The sequence below is a fragment of the Solanum verrucosum genome, unplaced genomic scaffold (assembly GCF_900185275.1).
Source record: "Solanum verrucosum unplaced genomic scaffold, falcon-dt-bn FXZP01000261.1, whole genome shotgun sequence".
Taxonomy (NCBI): domain Eukaryota; kingdom Viridiplantae; phylum Streptophyta; class Magnoliopsida; order Solanales; family Solanaceae; genus Solanum; species Solanum verrucosum.
This window is the reverse complement of record NW_026019969.1, coordinates 10,812-27,675: the sequence shown is the minus strand read 5'-3', so window position 1 is coordinate 27,675 and position 16,864 is coordinate 10,812. Positions and strand designations below refer to the sequence as shown.

At 35.7% G+C, this 16,864-nt stretch overlaps 3 protein-coding genes across 3 annotated transcripts; 1 reads left to right on the top strand and 2 right to left on the bottom strand.

Moving 5' to 3' along the window:
- Nucleotides 1-379: 379 nt before the first annotated feature.
- LOC125815837 (LRR receptor-like serine/threonine-protein kinase RGI5) lies at nt 380-3,693 on the bottom strand. The gene is made up of 4 exons (XM_049495394.1): nt 3,125-3,693; nt 2,300-2,560; nt 1,256-2,110; nt 380-1,158 (listed from the first exon to the last, which is right to left on the bottom strand). The coding sequence occupies exons 1-4, from the start codon at nt 3,582-3,584 to the stop codon at nt 674-676; spliced, it is 2,061 nt and encodes a 686-aa protein (XP_049351351.1). The 5' UTR covers nt 3,585-3,693; the 3' UTR covers nt 380-673.
- A 2,675-nt stretch (nt 3,694-6,368) lies between these two features.
- On the bottom strand, nt 6,369-8,546 carry LOC125816201 (uncharacterized). Its single transcript, XM_049495786.1, has one exon. It carries the CDS (start codon nt 8,544-8,546, stop codon nt 6,369-6,371), a length of 2,178 nt encoding a protein of 725 aa, XP_049351743.1.
- A 4,882-nt stretch (nt 8,547-13,428) lies between these two features.
- LOC125815676 (40S ribosomal protein S13) lies at nt 13,429-15,532 on the top strand. The gene is made up of 5 exons (XM_049495206.1): nt 13,429-13,559; nt 13,648-13,720; nt 14,300-14,438; nt 14,531-14,717; nt 15,372-15,532. The coding sequence occupies exons 1-5, from the start codon at nt 13,537-13,539 to the stop codon at nt 15,403-15,405; spliced, it is 456 nt and encodes a 151-aa protein (XP_049351163.1). The 5' UTR covers nt 13,429-13,536; the 3' UTR covers nt 15,406-15,532.
- The last annotated feature ends 1,332 nt before the right edge of the window (nt 15,533-16,864 follow it).

The window sequence follows — 16,864 nt, the reverse complement described above, 5'->3', positions numbered from 1 at the left end:
GATTAGAAGAATTTGGATGTTAGCTGGAGTATGAAGTTGTTTTGCCATCTTGACTTTTGGTTACATCATGCCTATTCTGGAGAGTAAGTTGGACCATTCAGTGCTATCAATTTGGAGTGCTCAATTTGACATATGTCCAAAATTCATAGCCTAGGATACTCCATTTCATTATATATTCTCTTTCTTTTCTTTTATTCCCTTTTATGAGATTGCAGATGGGGTAGAGTTACTGTTTTTTGTAGTACATTTCATATGATTTTGTGTTTTTTTACTTCTTGATAACAAGAAAGGCTAAAATGTGATAGTGATCTCTTGGTTGTTAACTACATGACTTGTACTATGAAGGTAGTACTCCATATAGCAAGAGGTCATATATGATACTAAATAGAAATTGCACTTCTGGTACACTAGTTTGCAAGTGGAGAAAACTTGCTTAGAATTATGGTTAAGTTACATAATACAAGAGAACTGATCACTTGAGGCTACCTACGTCGAGGTGCATTAGTACTAAACTATGTGGAACAGGCACCTGACATTCATGTGTCGTCCTCAGGCACAAGTCATGCAGGATCAAAAGGATGGGAAAAGAGTGCCTACTCCTGGCATCAGTAAGAAGTTAGTATCAGGCTCCTAATGGGTCATTGGAGAACTTAGATGTTGTTTGCAATAGCTTTTACGACTTGCTGGAGGTTAAATCATTCAGTTCTTGCATGACTATTTCAATGTCTGGCCTCTGATTTGGTGACTCGTGCGTGCAAAGTAGAGCTACCTTTGCCATCTGAACTGCCTCCGCTTCAACAAAGTTGCCCCAAAGATTCGGATCAATGAAGTCTTCAAATCTGCAGAACTCTGCCCCTTGATGGTTAGAAGGGGTGATTTTACGTCTTCCGGAGAGAATCTGAAATATGATCATGCCAAATGCATAGAGATCACTCTTTTCGGTGAACCTGCCAGTGGTTGTATACTCTGGAGCTAGATAGCCCATTGCAGCACTTTCCTTGAGAGTTGAGAAGACAATGTCATCTGCTAGTAGTTTGTGCAGACCAGAATCCGAGAGCAATGGGTTGTAGTGTTGATCGACAAGTATTTTTTCAGCTGATATATTTCGATGGACTAGAGCAGGTTTGCCTCCCTTGTTTCCATGCAAGTAATGAATACCTGTTAAACAATAGATAACAGATATTATTCAAATCTGGTCGTCAAAGAGATATAAAGAAAACATCAAACATGAGACAATAATCAAACAGTAGCTCACCTCTGGCGATGCCTTTGATTATAGATAGTCTGGTAGACCAATCAAGGACCTTTCCTTTTCCATCCTTCACGTCAAGATACTGCAACAAATTTCCATTTGGAACGAAATCGTAGATCAGAAAGCATTCCCCCCTACCTTTTGAACAACAAAAGCCTCTCAACCTCAGAAGATTTTCATGTTTCAATGAGGTTAAGAGCTTTAGTCCCTTGAGAAATTCAGTTTCATCTGACTTGCAGCTAGTCTTGGAAATGCACTTAATAGCAACAACAGACCCATCCCTCAATGTCCCTTTATAAACAGCTGTGAAATTACTCTTGCCTAACAAGTTTGCTTCTGAAAAGTACTGTGTAGCTGACTCAACTTCATCCAAATTGAACATAAAGCTCTCAAATACTTCCTGAGAGAAAGCACTTCCACCTCGGCCTTTGCCTAGAGGATCCCAGCCATTGGAATATTCCAGGCTGATGAGGGGCGACGCGCTTCTTCTAGAGATCTCCTTCACCTCATCAGTACTGAGTCGCCTATCGGAGGTATCAAGAGTACGTCCAATTTTCTGTTTCCTTCGACGGTACAACGAAAATGTGAAAAGTCCAGTTACTGCTACTGCAACAAAAAGTGCAATAACACCAACAACCACAGCAGTTTGTGATTTTCTTGACCGACTCATTTGTTTTGTTTGTACATTTGCAGACTCTGGAATGTCTTTTGTGGGAAGACGATTCGAACCAGGTTCAAATGGTTGTGGTCTGTTTTGGTTTAGACTAGATACAGTGCAGAGTTTCAAGGAAGAAAATTCAATTCCACACAAGTCTGGGTTGTTTGCATACTGAAATCCTTCATTCAGTCTCTTCAAGGCTTCATTTCATCCATTGCCCAAACCAAAAAGACCAAAAAGAGAGTTAGTTCTACTATAATGTCTAATATTAGTAAGCATTTGGATTGATATTAGGGGGAATCAAAGAACCTAAGATTTCTTCATTTCTTAAGCATATTAAGCAATGAAATAGGATTAAAGGTACTATCAAGAAAATCAAATAGAACTACCTTGAGGGACATTGCCAGAAAGGGTATTATTTCTGATATCAAGAACTTCTAGCTTTGGAGCATCCGCGAGTTTCACTGGAATCGACCCGAAAAGATTATTGAAGCTCAAGTCAAGCCTGGTTAACATCTCCAAATGCCCCAAGCTTGCAGGAATTGCTCCAGTTAACTGATTGACTTGCAAAGCAAGAACACTCAGTTTCTTCAAAGCTCCAAGTTGATTAGGTATACTTCCAGTCAACTGGTTATAACATAGTTGCAGCACTGTAAAAACAGAAAACAAATGGAGCTTGGTTACTTTTATTTGAGATTTATTCCACCAAAAATGCAGAAAAAACCACCCAAACAAGAGACTAAGAAATTTGCAAGTTTGCCAGGAAAGTTGAAACTTTATTCAAGCATTAGCCCATATTGAAGCTCAAATCAATGGGGAAAGAGACAAATGACAGAGAAAAGCTTAACATAAAACCAAAGATGGAGGCTTTTTCAAGTGTTTCATGTTCTAAGCACCTAGCTGTAAGCTACATAGGAACAAAAATCACCTCATAAAAGATACTTCAAGAACCTTTTTAATATAGACTTTCAATGACTAATGAGTACTAAAAATCCAATCTTTTTTCAAGAAAAGCCATAGGCATTGTGAAATTACTCAATAACTAACAGCATTATCACTTATTGGACTCTTTATTGAGCTACCCATTTCATTAATAGAGGTATAGATCTATTTGGCAAAGTTCAAACATTCATTCAAATTAAGTCAAAACTAAGCATCAAGACTGAGGCTTTTTACCATAACTAGCCAAAACAGGAAAGCAAAAAAGAACCTACCTTGAAGACTAGACATGTTGCCAACCTCAGGAGGAATAACACCAGAGAGATTATTCACATTAAGATACAAATCTGAGAGCTGAGTTAAGTTGGCAATTTCTTTAGGTACAACCCCATGTAGATTATTAAAGTGCAAGTACAATCCAGACAGGCTTTGAAGCTGACCAATCTCAGGTGGGATTTTTCCAGTAAGATCTTTGCCTTGCAAAGAAATGTTAACAACTTGACCAAGCTCATTACAAGCAATACCTTCAAAAGAATCATTGCATGGGTCAGTAGAAGTAGGTGACCATGATGAAAGAATGAGGCTTTTTGGGTCCAAAGAAGCTTTGATAGTCATAAGCAAAGATAAAGAAGTTTTAGTACTATCATTAATGGCTTCAGAAGAAACCCTTTGTTGTGGGAATGTTAATATAAGGATGATAAGGAAAATGGAAGAGAGAACAGAGAGAAAACCCATTTTTGGTTTTTGCAAGAAAAATGGATGGAAAAGTTTGTAGGGAAAGTTGGTTTTAGTGACAAATTTCAAGAAAGGAGTGTTGGCTTTTGTGAAGAAGATATGGCAATGTGTGACTGATGGATAACTGGTGTAGAGGTAAAATAATAAGCAGAAAGAAGAATCCATTTTGAATCTTGGTAACTGGTGTAACCAGTAACCTGTAACTAGCTAGCTTGGGAAAAACAATAATTTTGAATCAAATTTCTGTCAAAATTTAAACAATTAATTCATCTAGTTCGTCTGATTTTGATTGATATGAAATTTAAAAAAAAGAACAAAAAAAATTTGAATTATATGATCTTAAATTAAAGGTACTCGACTATATATCAAAATGTTATTTAATCTTGTAAACTTAAATGTGAAAACGAAACGTATACATTTGAAAACTATATAAAAGTATTATTATAAATCATAATAATTAATAAGCTAAAATATTTAAAAGATATATTAAAAAAATTATTACCAAAGGAAATATTTGTTTGTCTTTCAAAATTGGAAAGGTATCATTGATCACATAACTTGGGACAGAGGGAATACATTTTCTATTATTTAGAGAGAGAAAAACAAAATTACATTAGAGTTATATATGAAAGATTGGTTAAATAATTTGTTAACTAATAATAGTATGACATGTAAAATAAAAATGGAAGAGTAGAAACTTACTATTTTTAACTCTTTGAGGGATGAAAAAAAGGTTATGATTTTCCTTTATGAGGGATGAACAAAAAGGTTTTGAGGTACTAAGGTTTGGGAATTATTCATTTTATGTCTTCTTTTAAAATTAAATAAAGTCAAAAATAATAGAGGACTACTGTCTTCTGACTAGCAGTAAGGAAGTACTGGTACTTCTCATAAATGTGTGTATGTAAAGAGAACAGGTTAGGTTAGTTTTTGAATTTTAAAAATTTATTGCTCAAGGCATTTAATACCTCTGTAATTTTTCCAAATCAAGAAATGCTGATCTCAGTCATTTATTTATTTTTAACAAAAAAAAAATTGTATTCCATTTTATATGGCACTATCATTATATAGACGATATGATTAAAAGATATTTTAATATATTTGATATATCTTAAATTTAAAATTATAAGATTAAAAAAAAAAATAATAAGAAGAAAATTTTTTTGTGTCAAGTCATCCGATCGATTGTGTAAAGCAGTGGTAGCAAAGGAACTGGAATTCCGGTGAAGTTGAATGTTAGAAAAACTCGAGAAATTTTGACAAAAATAGTATAAACAAATTGAAACGGAGGGAGTATCATTTTTTTTAGGCATAATACATAAATATGCCCTTCAATTTGGCTTCAATTGACATCTATGCTCTTTAACTTTGAGTGTGCACAAATAGACACTTAAATTTGTATAAAATTGAACAAGTAGACACACGTGTTCTATGTGGCATAATATACATAGGATGTCACGCAGGACACAAAATTGTCATGTAGGAGGACGCCAGGTCGGATGAATGTGTCTAGGTTTAAGTGTCTATTTATCCACACCCAAAGTTAAAAGTCATAGTTACCAACTGAAGTCAAGTTAAGAGTCATGTTTATATATTATGCTTTTTTTATAACTCTTTCTAGATATATTGTTAACTATAATAAGGTGTAATTCTTATCAATCTTATAAAAGCTATAATAGTTGCTGATTGAAATCAATATAAGTTGCACCATGTGTTAAATAAATTTGGTCTAAGAAAAAAGAAAAGCATCACATGGAATTAATTCCCTACAACTGATGAAATCAAGTCCAATAAAGAGTTCCTATAACTCTTTTTTTTATTAGTTTATTCTAGTTATTTTTGGCTATTTTCAAATATTTTCATTTTTAACATATTTCCAGTCCCCTGGTGAAAATGGATATTTCTTCTTTTTAATATATCTCACAAAACAAAAAATTATAATCATATACATATAACAAAACAAAACTAAGGGAATCTTAACAGAGATTAAAAGAAAAAAAAAGTTCTGATATGAAAAAACCAATTAACACAGAAATATATAAGCAAGCATGGAACGGTTGCTTTCAGGATTTGACAAGAAATTACAAGAAGACAAAATATAATTAGTAGTAAATTAATTATGTTCAGTAAAGGTAATCACATGAAATTTTTTCTTATTTTGGTGAATAAAGTTTATGGGATAGTCATTTTCATGTTTGGAAGATATTGTGTCTATATTGACAATTCTTTTCCAATGCCTACTTTGTGGGAAAAATAAAAAGAAAAAGGAAGAATGATGAGTAAAGCATAGAAAAGGACCCATGACAGGGTAATGTCACGGACTTAGAGTCTTACTAAAGCTCCGCGCGGCACTTGACAACTTACTCACGAATCTTTCACGATCTTGTAAGCTCAAGTAAGCCTTTACGACTAAGATCGCTAAGAGAATGAAAAGGAAGACTTAGAGAATTTTGGAAGAAGGCTTATATTGCTTGGAGAATGCTTTACAACTTGCTTGCTTGCTTGCTTGGAGTCTTGGTTGGTTGGATGGTGCCTTGCAAATGAGGGGCACCTCCTATTTATACTAACTCCTAGGGACTAAAGTACAATTTTAAATTACTTTCTAAGTCCCTAAACTTATTTACACTTTGGTCCTAGCTCTAGAACTTTCTACACACTCTAGGACCTTCCATTGCCTTCTAAGTCATTCTAGAGAATTCTAGGGAATTCTCTAGCCTTCTTGAATAATCTAGAGGGTTCTAGAGTCTTCCGGAAACCTCTCCACAACTCTAGGCCCTTCCGCCCCTATCCGGACGCCAAATTTAACTGTGATGTGGCGGGACGTGGCACTCTCCCCCACCTATTAATGCGACGATCGCGTCGCATTGCCGCTACATCGTCATCCGAGCCTTGTGCGTGCGCGACCAATAGTCCATTAACTCGATTAAGGCCCTTGCGCAACTCCTTCAACATCTTCCATAGCCCTCTTAACTCGGACTTATGGCTCATCTCCTTCTTAGGATGTGCGCGCCTCGGCAGCTTCTTTGGCATCACGGTATTGTTCTCTTTTGGCACCTTCTTCATGCACGGTGGCAAGGACCTTCTTGCACCATTGTCCTTCTTCGAACTTGCAATGGTGGCTCTAGACATCGACTCCTTCTTCTTAGGGTTTTTCTCGAGCTGCATGGCCGTTAGGCGGACTTGTCCTTCCGTCTTCGGCACCTTGACTAAGGGCACCATACATGATCCTCCTTGCTCCATGACTAGAAGTCGTTGGAGGTAGGGATCGATCACCGCGTGGCACTGCTGGAAGAACTCCTGCCCAAGAATTATGTCAAAGAGATCTAAAGGAGCGACAGTGAAGTTGGCCTTACCTTGCCACTCGCCTAGCGTGATGCTCACTCCATGCGCGACTCCACACACGGGAGTCGGGGATGCATTGACCGTCCTAAGTTGGGCGTTGCTTGAACTGTAACTCAACCCCAACCTCGTTGCTGCCTTTTTGGTCATAAGATTGACCTCTGCACCCGTGTCGACCAAAGCACAAGCGGGGTTTCCATTGATCTTAAGGTCGACATACTGCGCGCCGTATCCTCTTGGCTTCTCTGGCTGTTTCGTGATGGCTCCGCATAGTCCTATCAAGCCCAACTGCGTCGTCTCTGCGCCTTGTCCTTGCTCCTGTGCGTCTTTCTCCTTCCGCTCTCGCAGGATAGCACCAAGGCTCTTCAGTTCAGGGCACCTTGCATAACCATGCGGCCCACCGCATATGTAGCAGCCACCTTTGTTGGCAACCTCTAGCTTCCTCTCTGTGTTGCCATGATGTCCAGACTTCTTGCCATCGGACTTATAGGTGCCATGCTTCTTGGGATGTGGCCGCTGCTCCTCGCCTTTGCCACGATCTCCCCCACCATGGTCATGACTACCTCTCATCTCTTCTCCTATGGCTCTGTCGGGCTTCTCCTGCTTGAAGTCTGTTAAAGCTTCGGCCTGCGTGATGGCTTCATCTATGGTCCTGACTTGCCGACGTTCCAACTCCGTCCTGGCCCAATTTTGCAGCCCATCCATGAAGTGGAACAACATATCATCATCTGTGAGGTTAGGAATTTGAAGTGTGAGGGTAGTGAACTCCTGCACATATGCGCGGATGCTGCCCGTTTGCTTCAGCTCCCTAAATTTGCGCTTCGCCTCATAGATGACGTTGTTAGGGAAGAAGGCTTTCTTGAACTCCTCCCGAAATTGCTCCCAGGTGTTGATGGTGCACGTCCCCTTCCCTATCTCGGCATCCTTGCGCCTCCACCATAGCATGGCCATCTCCGAAAGATACAACACAGCGGTGTTGATCTTACTCTCGTCGCTCTTCAGCCCGTTGCACTTGAAGTAATTCTCCAAATGCCAAAGGAAATTCTCCACCTCTTGCGCGTCACGGATGCCTTTGAACATATGTGGCTTGGGAGCCTCGACCCTGACCTCCCTATCTCGGTCAAGCGATGATGATCCTCCAACTGCCACACCTTCCTTGAGTGCTTTCATCTCGGCCTTCATGGTCTCAATCGTGCTCAATGCCTCCATGAGCCGACACTCCAAGGAAGTGATAGCCTCCTTCATCTCAAACTCGGCCCGCTGACGTCCCTCCAACTCCTTACGGATGTTTTCGGTCTCTTCAAGGGTGAAGTCCTCAAGAGTCTTGAACTTGCCATCAGCCATGTTCAAACGCCGGCCTAATATCTCCACGGCTTGCCTTGCCCCTTCAACCCTTGCGACCCATTCTACTCCAGCGGTGACGTCAATAGGCTCCTCGCCACGTTCATCGTCACTTGCTTCGGTGGTCGAAGGTGGATGAGATGTTAGCGCCTCGCTTGGTGTGGGATCCAGCAGCATTTCCTCATGACTCTTTTGGTGCTTCTTTCCCTTTCGGGCCTTTTTTCCACCATCCGGACGGACGTTGGTGGTGCTAGCGGCGTTTACGTCCCCTTCGGTTGCCATTCCCTTAGTGCAAACCTTCGCTCTGATACCACTTTGTCACGGACTTAGAGTCTTACTAAAGCTCCGCGCGGCACTTGACAACTTACTCACGAATCTTTCACGATCTTGTAAGCTCAAGTAAGCCTTTACGACTAAGATCGCTAAGAGAATGAAAAGGAAGACTTAGAGAATTTTGGAAGAAGGCTTATATTGCTTGGAGAATGCTTTACAACTTGCTTGCTTGCTTGCTTGGAGTCTTGGTTGGTTGGATGGTGCCTTGCAAATGAGGGGCACCTCCTATTTATACTAACTCCTAGGGACTAAAGTACAATTTTAAATTACTTTCTAAGTCCCTAAACTTATTTACACTTTGGTCCTAGCTCTAGAACTTTCTACACACTCTAGGACCTTCCATTGCCTTCTAAGTCATTCTAGAGAATTCTAGGGAATTCTCTAGCCTTCTTGAATAATCTAGAGGGTTCTAGAGTCTTCCGGAAACCTCTCCACAACTCTAGGCCCTTCCGCCCCTATCCGGACGCCAAATTTAACTGTGATGTGGCGGGACGTGGCAGTAAGCTATGGAATTATTACCAAGAAAAAAGGTATAGAATTGAAAACATATATAAAATAAAACATGCAATATTATTTATATCCATAAAATCCAAACACTATAAAAAATATTCATAAATTTGGTACAAAATTATCGTGTTTATATAGAATTATAAATAATACATTATTCAAGTCATTACACAAATTATAGTCACATCTACCCACAAGAAAATATAATTGACATAACTAGTTTCAACATTTCACGCATTAGAGTACAGTGTAACTGATGAAAATAATGGTTAGCTCAACTTTTTTTTTATAAATCGTTATACCATTAAACTTGGTTTTTCCAGTCATATGACGAATATCTCGTAATAATTGAGGTTAAGCAAGTAAGACACTGTGGGTGAACAATATTTGTTGGCTAAATCAATATGTTTTCCAAGATAAATTGCAATAGGTTAGTTACAATTGTATCGGAGTAGATATCAATTTCATGAATGGAAAATGATAGTATAGATAGAATAAATTGGAGTCATACATAAATGACCTTTTTTTTAATATAAAAAATTGTGGTAGGTTTTAAAAATTTTAAGGACTCAACATCAATATTTCGTCCCAAAAATAAGTTTTTGTAGATTTTGAAATTTTGGATATTTTGCCCAAAAAAAAAAAGAGTTCTATGGCCAATTTTTTTTTTCCAAAACAGAATTTAAAAAGTACTCGCAATATTTATAACCAGACGAATTTTAACTAGATGTGTATTATACTAAATTTGTATTAGTATCGTATATTGATGGTAATATAATTTTATAGTAAATAGTTAGCTATAACATACTTTCTACATAAAGGGATGGAAGTATATTTTTGAGTTTATAAGGATCAAAAGTAAAATGTATGAATAACTTTAAGGATCAAAATACTATTTTCCTTCATTATCACCCATAATCAATAGTCTAATGGAATTCAAAACTCTTTGGCTCATATTTAATATTCATTATAATTCAATCACTATAAGAGTCACTAAAGTGAAAATACTCTTTAAGGTGAATTGTTCGATCACAAAGCTTAATTTCAAAATCTTTAATTAAAAATAAAAGGATCTCATGACTACATCACCAATTAAGATTTGAATTGTTGCGAGCGAAGAACATTTATATTTGAAAAACTCAGTAGAAAGGACCTAAAGTTTAAACAAACACATATCTGGAAAATCAAACATGTTACAAAAACTCAAAAACGAATAAATAAGGAGGACCTAAAGTTTTAAGACAATCTGTTATGTTGCACCATGCTACTTTTGTTACAAGCACATGTCAAAGAAATTATACTTTGTATAGAATTGGAAACACTAGCAATGTAATTTGAAGGTAAACAATAAAAAGCAAAATGAGAGTGATGTATCACTAATTCAACAAAAGAGTGAACTTCCAAGCTACTTTTTGTGAAAGTGGAGGAGTAGTGATTGTCTTTTTGGTTTGGCTTTCACATATAAGTTGATAGTAAAAAGTGAAAAAGGTGCTGCTGGTGTATTGCCCTTACCAACCACATAAAACACAGCTTGTGAATGCTATATCCATTATTCCACATTTGAACTTGTGAATTCTATATAGTATGTTTCATTATTTCAAATTATATAATGAAATTATAACCTTTTGGTTCTATAATCAATGTACTACCCACCAACTATTTCACATTTATGAGATGGCCTAACCAACCACTCCTCCTTTGTAAAAAATAATTTGCACTTATTATTTACATCATATTGTAATAATTTATATTATTGGTTAGATGAGAAATTAAGATTTAGAGTGTATTATTACTAATTAGTAATAGTATACGTAAAGATATGTATCATATATTCATTAAATGTACAACTTCAAGTGTGGACAAGTTTTTATTATGCTTTCACCTCACCCTCTAACACAATCCATTATATGGTGAAACGATAAGTTATACACTTATGCGATATATATGGTAAAGATGTTGGTGACTAATGAAAGCAAGAAGTTCGATATATTGAATTGTGTTGGTGTAATATACCACAAATACAACAAATTACAGTTGAAAATAAAATGACAAAAAATGAATAAATAATCTTTAGGCTGAGGCACGGATATCTCGTTCTCTTTAAGGAGATTCAAGACTACTGCGGCATAATCTACACCGATCCAACAATATCACTCTTGACTTGTTCCCTCCAGGATACAACAGCCCAACAACGTGTACAACTCAAACAACTCCGGATTAATTGAAGAGTACAAAGCTCCACGAAAAGAACACATTCCTTCAACATATATAAATACTCTCTTTTTATATATAGTGAATATAGTTGAAGACTTAGAATATTTTCTTTGTCTCAACTCTCTCTTTCACTATTACACACTAAAAATATTATTTCACACTTCTCATCTTTCTTGAGATACTTCACAAAGGAAGAAACACCATTATTTATAGGTGAAAAAGTCTTCCATATAATCAATAGGTAGAATGAGGGTAGTAATGTGGGTAGATAAATGTGATAGATGTTACATGAGTTACAAGAAACTAATGGTCATATGAGTTACAAGAAACTAATGATCATGAGAGTTACAAGAACTAATGGCCATATAAATTACAAGAATCAATAGTCATCTTCTACCACAATTTACACCCACTAACTTATGCACTTAATATTCTATTTTAATAATAAAATGCATAATACACGAACAAATTGACAAGTCATTTTGATTAAAATGGATAAGTTAATGAAAAATTGAGCTTATTCTTATAACATTAAAAATAAAATGAACTATATATAAAATTATAAATTCGAATGAAATAAAGATGTGACCTATGACCTAGAAGAAACACAATAATGGCTATTGTACAGCAATTTCCATTAACTCTATTTTTACTTTTTTTGTCAGGGAGAAGTGACACCAGCAGTCCTCTTATGTGGATTCACAGTTGGGAAAAATTATGATACCTTTTTTGGGTGCCTAAAGAAATTTGTATGGCATCTCTAGTTTTTTGTTTTGTTTTGGTTGTTGGACAAAATAATACTCCAATAGTAGTATTAAAGGAAAAATATTTAAATTTTTTCATGTATTGTTCAAAATTGGTTAATTTTGTACTCAACTTACATTTTTTGGTTCATTCATAAATTCAATAACTCCCATATATATTTGCCTTTGTAATTTTATATTTATGGAAAAGAATAGAAATCTTTAAAGAAAAAATAAGATAAGTAATTAACTAATGGCGAACCCCACAAGTCCAAATTCTCTATAGAAAAAAATTTGTACATAGTTACTCTTAAAATGAACGTTACTATAGATCGAAGATGAAAAGTGATTTTTTTTTAATCGAATAAGAAAAGAAAAATAACGAAGTACAAAATTGTTTGTTTTTGAATGATGCTAAAGGGCAAATTTGATATTTTTCCTAATAAAAATATCTTAGTTGATGACAAATTAGAATAGGTACAAAATAAAATACTATTTTTTGGGGTATGAAAGATTTTTAAAAAATGTCAGGATACCCTACAACATAACAATTCAAAATTATTGATGCAACAATGACTCAATCATGAAGGTTGGTGGGCCAAATGAGTGGGCTTAATATAGCCTCACTTTTGAAGGGCCCAACAAGGTTTAGCCCAACCCTACTTCACTGTACTGGGCTGGCTTCACTGGCCCAACAGATTTTGCCACCAAGAGCCTGTTTGAATTGGCCTTTCGTTATAAGTTATTAAAGGTTTCTGACTAACATTTTAACTTAAAAATCAAGTATCATCACAATTAGCCAATTAATTCAAAATTATTACTAGTGTTGGTACTGTCATTATTAATGTAACTATCATCAATATCTATATCATAAAACTAAAGAAATTAAATTTGTTATGCAGAAATTCGTTTTAAATATTGTAATGAAAGAAATACAGGGAGAGACTTATAATTTATTGGGTACTTTATCAAATAAGATCATTCGATTTCTATAAAATTTATCATTAAAATAAATCTTTGAGAGGAACAAATTTAAGCGGAGCAAAAACAACTTATAAATAAATATCTTGTTAAAATGTACTCAACTAAATTACGCAAAATATACAAATTTTAAAATCAATATGATTAAGACCTAGTTCTTTTCAAATATTAATTTCAAACTTCTAGTTAACAATAGGTAAATCTTATAGACATATCCTTATAGTTATATATATATATATATATATTCAAAAGTGTAATGTAAAAAAGGTTGAGATGAGTTTTTTCTTTTTTCTTTTTTTTGGGTTCTTGAAAATCACTTAACATAAGGGGTGTAATATGTAAATCATCCTAAAGACCAAAGGACCTCAGTGCAAATAAAGAAGCTATATATAGGGAAAACCCTAACCCCCTTCAGTTTGTCATTTTCGAGATTTCGCTGCTACTTATAGCCAACCGGAGCGCGGCAGCCACCGTCACACCGCCAAACAGCCACCATGGGTCGTATGCACAGTCGAGGGTTCGTCTACTCTTTCTTCTTCTTTATCTTTATTTTGTTCATTCTACATTTATACTGATAATTTTTAATCCTTTTTTTTGTTGCTCAGGAAGGGTATTTCAGCTTCAGCTCTTCCATACAAGAGGACTCCACCAAGTTGGCTGAAAATCTCTGCTCCTGATGTAAGGAATTACTTGCTTATTAGCTTTATTTCTCCTGTTTCTATCGTATGTATAGTTAATTAAAAAATAAGAAAAATGTAGATATTTGTAGCGATGCCTTGTTTGAATCCTAATTTTCCATTATTGATCGCCACCACAAAGATAGAATACCCTAATAGAGCAAATATTCACATTGCTGATAGTTGATTGATTGATTAATATATGTTTCAAGAATTTTGAATATCCAGTTTCTTCTGCTGTGATGTTTTCGTTATAAGATTTGACCTCAATGTGTAACTGTACATACATTGTGCACTTTGGAATGTAACTACATTTGCCTTTCCTTTTTCAAGCTCTAGTTTTTAAATTTTGCCAAGTATGCATAGTGTGATGTATGCTCTTAATGAAAGACAATGTGGCTGTACCTTGTTTTGGGGATTGTGTTTCCTAACGATGCCTCTTTTATGCGGCACAGTAAATGTCACTTGGCTTTTTATAAGATGGGTTGTTGGAGTTACCTAACTGATGCTGTTATGCTCCATTGAAATGTAATCCAGTCATTCGGTTTTTCTATAGTGACAGTACTATCCTTTGCTCCAGGTTGAGGATAACATCTGCAAGTTTGCCAAAAAAGGTTTGACACCTTCTCAAATTGGTGTTATTCTTCGTGATTCTCATGGGATTGCTCAGGTGAAGAGTGTCACTGGTAGCAAGATTCTCAGAATTTTGAAGGCTCATGGTACTTTTTTGTCTTTTTGTGTATTTAAGTTACTCGTTTGACATTACTTTTTTAAAAGAACGCTTGTTTAACCTATTGGTGTTTCCAATTAGGACTTGCTCCCGAGATTCCCGAGGATCTCTACCACCTTATCAAGAAAGCAGTGGCAATCAGGAAGCATCTTGAGAGGAACAGGAAAGACAAGGACTCCAAGTTTAGATTGATTCTTGTTGAGAGCAGGATTCATCGACTTGCTCGCTACTATAAGAAAACAAAGAAGCTTCCACCAGTCTGGAAGTAGTAAGTTCATTCTTACATATTTTTCTTGGTGGTGAACTGCTTCTGATTTAATCATCTAGCACACATTTCATTTTTGTTTTGCATGTTTTATTAACTCTTCTTGCCTATTTTACTTTGTGGTGAACTGTTTCTGGTTTAATCATCTAGAACACATTTCATTTTTGTTTAGCATGTGTTCCAAGTTCACGTGTGCAAGTTAAAATTTTGTTCTGAAATAACTTGTTTACACCCAGGCATGTTAAATAACTGTCTTAGGGAACATTACTAGCTGGAAACTTTCCATTGTTCCACCAAATGAGCTATGTAGGTCTATGAATTGAACTGGTGGATTAAGTCTATTTTGGGGACTTGTATTGTTCCATTGGAAACCACTTTATGCTTCCCCTTTGGCTCCTTCATTGGTGTTATGTGCAACATGAATTCAACATCACAGTATTTATTTTTACTTTTCACTAGTGTGGAGGACACCTTTTTGAAATTGTAATTGCAGTTTGTGTTTATAGTTGCTCTCGAGTTATGTCAGTTAAATTATGCTTCTCTTGTGTGCCCCCACTATAGTGCTTTTTTACTTCATTCACTCCTCTTCCTCTTTTTTCTGTTTAATTCTATACAATCTAGTGAATTGCAGTACTAAGGTCAATTTTTGCCTTGCAGCGAGTCTACCACCGCGAGTACTCTTGTGGCTTAGAGATAGATCATGGATTGGGATTACAAGTTTCTTGGTCAAGTCCCATTTTCAAAATTACAGACTTAAGTTGTTTTTGTTTGGCCGGGTTGTTTGAAACTATGAATGGAACAAATTTTGTTTTATGAGAGATGATAAGGGGAACATTTCATACTTTAAATTTGCATCCAATTATCGTGTATTGATATAGCTGCTGTTGATTTCCGTGGTTATTAAAGTTTTTGAAATAGGCTTAGTAATTGTGCCACATACAACTAATAGATGGAATTGCGCCAAACACTGATTGGAATTGGAATTTTGCTTTTGCTGAAACAAGATAATTATGTGTCCTTAACAAATGAAGTCAATTGAATGGTTTGACTTGCTCATTTGTCAATCGAATTAGTGCAAATATTTAGATTCTCTCTCTAGGTGTTTGGTTTTTCGAAATTTGGTGCTCAGCTTCGAATTCTGATGATATTAGACAAGATATTTCAGGTTCTTCAAAGTGGTAAATTTTGAGCATCATTGGTTTACCGAAGAGCTAGTCTCATCAAAATACTTGGCAATTTAATTGTCAAAGGATGTTGTGATGCTTGGACTACTAATTGCAAAACATCTGTAGTACTAACAACTGTAAAAAGAAGCATATCGACGATATCAAGAAAACAACAGCTCACCTATAAGAACAAACATTAGCATAAATTTTGTACAATTTTCTTCTTTTTTTGTAATATAGAACTCGTAAGTGCGGCGGAGTCATCCTTATTCCAAAGTCTGTAATGTAAAGCTCATTCTTTTCTACTAAAGAGAAAAAGCTCATCCTTATTTGAGTAGAATTCTCTACATTGCCCCTAGTTTATCCTTCAGCGTAAAACATACTAGTTGTTTTATTGGAAGAGCTTAGTGAGATTTACATAAATAAAATAATTATTTCATTGTACCATTTTTTAATATAACAAATTAATTTTGCAAAATGATTATAGTTAATAACAAGGATAAATTAAATAACATATTATATTTCAATTAAAAGTCATAGTTATCGATCGACACACTTATGTATTATGCCAAAATAAAAATTCAAATCCAATCAAATAAACCTTAACCGCCATCTCTCCACCCTCACTCTCGCCTCCGCCACTCTCTCCCCGTCCTAGCGAGAAGCACCAGCCGGCGGCTCCTCTCTCCTTCCCATCGCCCATTGTCCCTCTCTCCTCTGTTTCGATTTTTTTTTTTTTTTTTGATATTCTATTAAAAGAAGGCATCCGGGTTAGTTCTTTATCCATATAATATAATTGGTAACCGTCTTCTTTGTCTGCCTATGAATATGATGGTTATATATCTCGTATTTTTGGATAGTATTTGTGTGTTTTCTTTGTGTTTCAACACAAGTCTGAATATGAGTCCAAAACGAGAAGAGTTCGCCAAGATCTGGATGTTTTATTGTTAAATCTTGTTTTTTCTTTCAAATTATTTATGCAAT

Excerpts from the sequence above, each read along its gene's own strand:
- LOC125815837 (XM_049495394.1), bottom strand. The coding sequence starts at position 3,584 with ATGGGTTTTCTCTCTGTTCTCTCTTCCATTTTCCTTATCATCCTTATA. Across the intron at positions 2,561-3,124 it reads CAACATGTCTAGTCTTCAAG|TGCTGCAACTATGTTATAAC; the intron begins GTAGGTTCTTTT and ends CTGTTTTTACAG. Across the intron at positions 1,159-1,255 it reads AATCAAAGGCATCGCCAGAG|GTATTCATTACTTGCATGGA; the intron begins GTGAGCTACTGT and ends ATTGTTTAACAG.
- LOC125816201 (XM_049495786.1), bottom strand. The coding sequence starts at position 8,546 with ATGGCAACCGAAGGGGACGTAAACGCCGCTAGCACCACCAACGTCCGT.
- LOC125815676 (XM_049495206.1), top strand. The coding sequence starts at position 13,537 with ATGGGTCGTATGCACAGTCGAGG. Across the intron at positions 13,560-13,647 it reads GGTCGTATGCACAGTCGAGG|GAAGGGTATTTCAGCTTCAG; the intron begins GTTCGTCTACTC and ends TTTGTTGCTCAG. Across the intron at positions 14,718-15,371 it reads CTTCCACCAGTCTGGAAGTA|CGAGTCTACCACCGCGAGTA; the intron begins GTAAGTTCATTC and ends TTTGCCTTGCAG.